This window comes from Dacryopinax primogenitus, assembly GCF_000292625.1.
Source record: "Dacryopinax primogenitus strain DJM-731 SS1 chromosome Unknown DACRYscaffold_15, whole genome shotgun sequence".
In the NCBI taxonomy this organism is placed as follows: Eukaryota; Fungi; Basidiomycota; class Dacrymycetes; order Dacrymycetales; family Dacrymycetaceae; genus Dacryopinax; species Dacryopinax primogenitus.
This window is the reverse complement of record NW_024467212.1, coordinates 673,635-680,145: the sequence shown is the minus strand read 5'-3', so window position 1 is coordinate 680,145 and position 6,511 is coordinate 673,635. Positions and strand designations below refer to the sequence as shown.

The 6,511-nt window shown below is 50.4% G+C and overlaps 2 protein-coding genes across 2 annotated transcripts; both read left to right on the top strand.

Annotated features, from left to right (window-relative positions):
• Positions 1 to 1,167: 1,167 nt before the first annotated feature.
• DACRYDRAFT_109787 (uncharacterized protein) lies at positions 1,168 to 4,139 on the top strand (the record flags this gene model as incomplete). Its single annotated transcript, XM_040768939.1, has 6 exons — positions 1,168 to 1,211; positions 1,281 to 1,371; positions 1,883 to 2,098; positions 2,644 to 2,689; positions 3,919 to 3,968; positions 4,017 to 4,139. The coding sequence occupies 6 exons, from the start codon at positions 1,168 to 1,170 to the stop codon at positions 4,137 to 4,139; spliced, it is 570 nt and encodes a 189-aa protein (XP_040626580.1).
• A 186-nt stretch (positions 4,140 to 4,325) lies between these two features.
• Positions 4,326 to 5,385, top strand: DACRYDRAFT_23736 (uncharacterized protein). Its single transcript, XM_040773366.1, has 6 exons — positions 4,326 to 4,404; positions 4,455 to 4,516; positions 4,566 to 4,657; positions 4,718 to 5,095; positions 5,161 to 5,218; positions 5,269 to 5,385. The coding sequence occupies exons 2-4, from the start codon at positions 4,479 to 4,481 to the stop codon at positions 4,972 to 4,974; spliced, it is 387 nt and encodes a 128-aa protein (XP_040626579.1). The 5' UTR covers positions 4,326 to 4,404; positions 4,455 to 4,478; the 3' UTR covers positions 4,975 to 5,095; positions 5,161 to 5,218; positions 5,269 to 5,385.
• Positions 5,386 to 6,511: the final 1,126 nt, after the last annotated feature.

The following is a 6,511-nucleotide window of genomic DNA, read 5'->3' as shown; positions in this document are numbered from 1 at the left end:
CCATACCGTATGCCTGCCCAGTATCGAATGCGCTGTTTACTGTCTGAGATCGAAGCGTTTGTTGACTTCCCTCGATCAGAGCGCGTCTAGAAAGCCTTATTAACCCCCCCCCCGTCCCCCCCGATGGAGCTTTCAACTTACTCTTCCCCAAACTACCGCCTCTTCCTCCTCGGTACTCAGGACTGCTGCGCACTCCATCCACTCCCCTACTCCGCTCCCATTCTCATCAATCATACATGCTACATCCCTCGTAGAGACAAAGACGGCTCCCCTCCTTCGATGGCAAGGGACGTGAGCTGCAGTCCTCCTCCTACCAGCGACCTCTTCCCCGGAGCTCTAGCAAGGGTAGGCAACACCCTTCTATCACATTCTTTCGTGGCAGATCTCGTCGATGATGCTACTTATTATCTCCCACAGAACAGCGAATGAAGATACACCACCTCGACCATCTGCCTACGTCTCGCAAACCCAATTATGCCACTATTCATCTCCTGCTCTCTATCCCATATGAGCTCCTCGCTAACCTCAACGACCGCCAGTCCCCTCCGGACAAAGGTTCAAGGCAGGCTGACACTCAATTCGTTCACCCATACGACATATGCTGGCAGGGGTATATTCGCTCCCTCTCTTTGCACTTTTCACGTGACACGGTTCATGCACATTTTGCAGCGTTGTTTAGTGTTGATGATCATCTCGCAGGTCAGCTACTATCTCATGAGAAGACGTCAATTGCATCCTCATACAAGCATGGTCGACAGGTACTGATGTTTTCGTTGCATACGGTGCGCTCCCCATTTGCAGCACTGCTTAGTGCCCCTAATCCTCTGACGGGTTGCTAACATCCCTCTCCTTGGCTATTAGCATCATCTCTTTCATACTTCACGTGCGTCACAGGTGTCCAGCCGAGTCAATATACCACTCATTTCCAACAGCCATCTTGTCCTCGAGTCCTAGCCGTGCATTCGTCGCATCTCGACCCGACTGCACCTACGAATGCGAGACGACTCTCAGTGGTATTGTGTCTCAATTGACGGATACTTGTCTAGGAGCTCTGCATCTTGCTGGTGGCCCTTTCAACCGCCCTATATGCGCCTCAACTCCCTTTTATGGACAGTTTCTTACGCTACTCCAAAGCGTTTTCCGTCCTGGACACCGACTCCTACATCCATGCCTGCATGGCTTCAGGCACAGCAACTTCTTGATGCTCAATCGTCAGCACTCTCGCATCCCACCCTGCTATCCTAACTCACATACTTATATCAACCATGCGGTTAGGTTAGTATGCCGTCCGGAACAACGAAAGAATCTGAACAGGAACTATTCTTGCTTCAGCCCCACGCACCTGACGCACCTGAGCGTGAGCCTGGCTGTGTGAGTGCTTTCCCCCCTTACGTTTGAGCCTCACAGGGTTGCTTGATTCGTCTTATAGAATCTCTCTTAGGCTTTTTATGGCCGATATGCGTGCTACCTGCCGCAGCAGTTCGGACAACGCGCTCTAGGCAATCGCGTTGGGCGTGTGCATCTTTCTTTGGGGGTATGGTTCTGTTTCTGTCCTATTCATGCGATTCATCTTCTGGCGCGTTCCTAGAGATCGACAACATCCAGGCCGCGAATACGCCCCAATCCATGCATCGGACGAGCAGGACCTTCCCTCCGTTTATACCCACGTCCCTCTCACTCGCATTTGAATTTCTGTCGCTAATCCTCACACAGGTTGGTACCATCGCAAGCACGGATACGGGCCTCGTCTCTTGACATGAGCTTTGTGTTGCGATCTGGGGCGTGCTGGATGTCGATCAGTACGGCTGTCACTTGCCTCTAACAGTAACTTCTCCTGGAAGGTCGGTCGTTCGGCACTTTATTGCTCACCTGCCTGTTACAGGAAGGTGAACCGACACTCGATCCCGGCAACTGCTGCGCACTCCATCCACTCCCCTACTCCGCTCCTATTCTCATCATTCGTGTATGCTTCTCCCTCGTAGATGCAGCGGTAGCCCCTCTCCTTCCACGCCAGGGGACGTGGGCTGGTCCTGACGTATGCGTCCACACCCCTCGCCAGCCTCCTACGGCCGACCTTCTCCCCCGAGCTCTAGTAATGGTACGCCTTATCCTTCCTTCCCGTCTTCACATCATGATCTAATCGATGATGCTTCCTGGTGTTCCCTGCAGAACAACGAATGAAGACAGACCACCTCAACTATCCTCCCCTCTTCGTCTCTTCATCTACATCCATGTTAGGCCCTCGCAAACCTCAACGGCCACCAACTCTTTCATTCGTTTGCATCTTCTCCCCCACAGTGACCTGCGTAGCTCATATTATCTTTTTTATGACGCACCCACGGTATCCCCTCCGGACGAGGCCTTAATACAGGTTGACCGTCACTCGTCCTCCCGTACGATATATGCGAGTGGCATATACACGGTCCCTCTCTTTGCATTTGTCACGTGACACGGCTCATGCACATTTTGCAGCGTTGTTTAGTATCGATGATCATCCCATAGGTCAGTTATCATATCATAGAAGACGCCGACCTTGATCAAATCCTGCCGGACACGAGTCTGGTCGAGGGGTATTGCTGTTATCGTTGCATATGCTGCGCCTGACATTTACCGTACTGCTAAGTGCACCTAATCCTCTGACAGGCTGCTACCATCCCTATCCCGGCTATGAGCATGATGAACTTCATAGGTGCGTCACAGGTGTCCAGCCGAGTTAGTCTGTCGCTCATTCCTGACAATCATTCCTTCCTCGCTGAGTCCTCGCCGTGCACTCGCCACGTCGTCACCAGACCCCACCTCGAATGCGAGACGACTCTCGGTGATATTGTTTCTCCGAATCAACGAATACGGGTGTAGAAGCTCTGCTTCTTCCTCGCAGCCTTCTAGATCACCATTTATAGCGGCTCGTCCCTTTTATATGTGCCCCAACCTCCCTATATGCGCCTCGACCTTCCTATATGCGCCTCGACCTCCCTATATGCGCCTCGACCTCCCTATATATACCAGTTTCTCACGCTACTCCGGAGTGTTTTGCTCGGCACACCTCGCGACCCGGCGAGGTCCTGGACACTGACTCCTACATCCATGCCTACATCGACTCAGGCACACCAATACCTTCATGCTCAATTAGTCGTAGGCACTCTCGCATCCCACCCTGCCATCCTAACTCACATACTCATATCAATCATACCACTAGTATGCCCTCCGGGGCAACGACCGAACCTGAGCAGGAACTATTCTTGCTCCAACCCCACACATCTGAGGATGACGCTGGCCGTGTGAGTGCTTCGCCTTACATCTGAGCATCTGACAGCGTTGCATGCTTCGGTTCATGGAGCCCCTGTTCCGCTTTCTATCGTTGACGTCCTTGTCACAGGTGCTGCGACTACGAACCAAGCGGCCTACGCTTTTGCGTTCAGTGTCTTCATCCTCGTGGACATTACGCTTTGTCTCTATCCTGCTCCACTTATACCTATCCTGATGCGTTCCTAGACATTAGCTGCTATTCCAACCTGTGGTCACCGCTTTGGCTAGTCTATCACATACAGAGGACTCTCGGTCACCTCCATCGCACGACCAGTCATAGATATTTCCACTTCCACTGGACTACGCCAAGGAGGAAGTCCGTTGCTTGTGTATGCCTACGTGAGTTCTTTATCCCTTCACGTTGAAGCATCGAATCGTTCAAGTGGGCTTTGTGGACACAGTCTCACGACGCCGTCGTCGATCTTTCAGCACGACCATGTGCACGCGAGACATCTACCGACCTCTTCAAGTTGATCATATGCGTCTTTCACGGGTGGCGCGGACATTTCAGTTCGCGTGTCGCTTCCTAAACCAGGCCGCTCCTACTCTCCTCTCGATCTACGACCTTTCTGTTCTTCCCCCACTGATATTCCAGTCTGACCCGTTCAACAGGCGTGACTTCCGCCTTCCAGCCAGGGAAACTGACCTCGTTCATGGATTTAGTGCGCACAATTTGCATACAAGTGTTCAATAGGCTCACTTTTCCGCAGATGGACGACTCTTTGCTTGTCCTCCTCCTCCTCTGTCAAATCCAAATCCGGAGATCGTCCATGGACACCGATTCCTCATTTAACGAGGTGCTCATCACGTTTACAGGTCTTGGTCCAGATTAGGTACCATCACTGACTGTGGCGCCATCGTCAACAAGCCGGAGTATGGGTGTGGTGCACGGCAATTGGATATCTTGTTCAACCTGGTGCGTGCTCGTACTAAGATAGGCTTGAGTTTGACTCATATCTAGCGCCTTGTGTATTCATCTTGCTGAACTGCGCACTGGTATGAGGACCGCTCTCGGCAGCATCCTCCCTATGATCGATTCCAAATCTGGAACGACATTTAGCCTCTCTCAAGTGACCTTTATCGCCGTTGTTTCTGTCAGTAAGGCAATTGAAAAAGAGGAACAGGGCATGCTCTGACCAATCTCTTAGTGCATCAATATCATATCAGTATCGATGATGCGTCTTCCTAGGGTTTCGAACGCCGGAATACGGTACATGGTTTGGCACGATGATTGGGTGGTGTCAATGATGTTCTCACAGGTCAGCAGCTATTATCTCACGGGAAGACGTCTACCTTGATCAAATCCCAATACATGCAAGGCCGACATATGTTGACATTCTCATCGAAGATGGTACGCTCAGCATCTATGTCACCGCTTAGTATCCCTAGTCCTCTCACAGCTTACTACCAGCGTTGCTCATGATATCCGCTTCATCTCTGGACATTGGCTTATACTTCTGTCTGGTGCGCACCAAACGTGCGGCGTTCCTCTTCCTCGCTGGTTCTCGACGCCAAGTGATTGCGTCGATCACCTACCCGAGTGCGAGAAGACTCCTGTTAGTATGCTGCCGCCAACCTCACACTGAAACTGCTATTCTGCCAAATCCCACGACCACGCTACTCGGCGCTCGCTGCCTCCCCCAATCTTTTCCCGGATCTATTCACTAGGCACAGACAAAACAGAATGGCCCATTCCCGAGCGCGATTTGTGAACCGACGTAGTCCTGTGCACCAAACCCCTTACGTACGCGCCCACATCGTCTTCGCAAACCTCACAACTCGACGAACCGTACGCAGTCTCGCATCACATACTTCCATGCTTAGCTCACGTAGTCACATTGGTCATGCGACTAGTATATCCCCCGGAACGATGACCAAACCTGAGCAGCCTACTGAGCATGAACCCACCTGGGTGAGTGCTTCATCCTCTTATATTTGAGCACCTAATAGATCGTCGAGCAGGGCCGCCTGATTCGGCTTATTATAGAGTCGATCTCATACTTTCTATTGACGAGTCCTTATGAACGTTATTAGGTGCAGCACCACACAGCAAGCGGTCTCGGCTGTCGTGTTGGGCCTGTGCGTCGTTCGTGGACGATACATCGTTTCTGGCCTCTTCATCTCAATTCTCGCCTGACGTGTTCCTGCAGATCGGCGAATATTTTATCCCGTGCCATCAGACGAAGCGGATCCTCCGTGTCCACCACCTCCGTCGTACGTCCACTTGCATTCACATTCGTATTTATCACTTCCACTCAATCCTGTCGACCGTGTCCAGCAGACAGTTTGTGGCCTTTGCAAGTGCCCTCTAAGTCATCCGATTTATGCTTGTGGACGCAGTCTCATACTTCCTATCGTCCACCTTTCAGCACGGCCATATCTTGCCTGCGTCTACTGGTTCAGTCAGATGTGTGTCCGCGGTAGATCCGCTAGGCAGGATGAAATCGGATTGAAAGGCAAAGACCAGCCCTCTGACTCTGCTTTACAAACGTCACTCACTGCATGCGATATTGACCAGGATACACTCACGCGTCACGCTTTCGACTAGGATGCACTTTGATGCAGGCACTATTTACAATGCACTCCATTACAGTAATGCATGATCTATCTACTTGCGCTTCCTAGGTGCTTTGGCAGTTGCTTTCTCCTTCTGATTAGTCAGTCACCAGCCCTGGTGTTTTCTTTCTTCAAAGGTGTCTTCACCTCTGTGTTGATGTCAAGCTCAGACTGGCAGACTGGCAGATATCTGATCGTGATTTGCCTTGCAGTGATAGCAGGGGTCAAAAAATGCCAGGCACCAACTTGAATCATTCACAAGCTGCAATTGCACAGGTGCTCCTGAAAGCACAGGCACATGCATAAGCCTGCTTTGTTGGAGTCAATGGATGATGATCATTGCAGGCCTTCTTGCAGTCGTCAACAAATTGTATTTTGCTGGAACATGGCCTGGCAGAAGCTTACAGGTATGCTCATATCATTCAAAGAAGAGAACCCCTCTGTATGCTGCTTTCATAACTTCTGCTGTATTGGAGGTTTCTTCACTGTAGCAAGTCTCAGTTATCACATACTTTTGATGATTCATGATCAATAGTATTGACGTAATTGGCTGTGTTATTATTATTATTATTATTTGGTTATTATTATCAATAATAATAATAATAATAATAATAATAATAATAATAATAATAATAATAATAATAATAAT

What these genes read in the sequence shown, in the direction of transcription:
- DACRYDRAFT_23736 (XM_040773366.1), top strand. Translation starts at nt 4,479, where the DNA reads ATGATGCGTCTTCCTAGGGTTTCGAACGCCGGAATACG. An exon ending in GTTTCGAACGCCGGAATACG is followed by an intron (nt 4,517 to 4,565) that starts GTACATGGTTTG and finishes ATGTTCTCACAG; the next exon opens with GTCAGCAGCTATTATCTCAC. An exon ending in TGACATTCTCATCGAAGATG is followed by an intron (nt 4,658 to 4,717) that starts GTACGCTCAGCA and finishes GCTTACTACCAG; the next exon opens with CGTTGCTCATGATATCCGCT.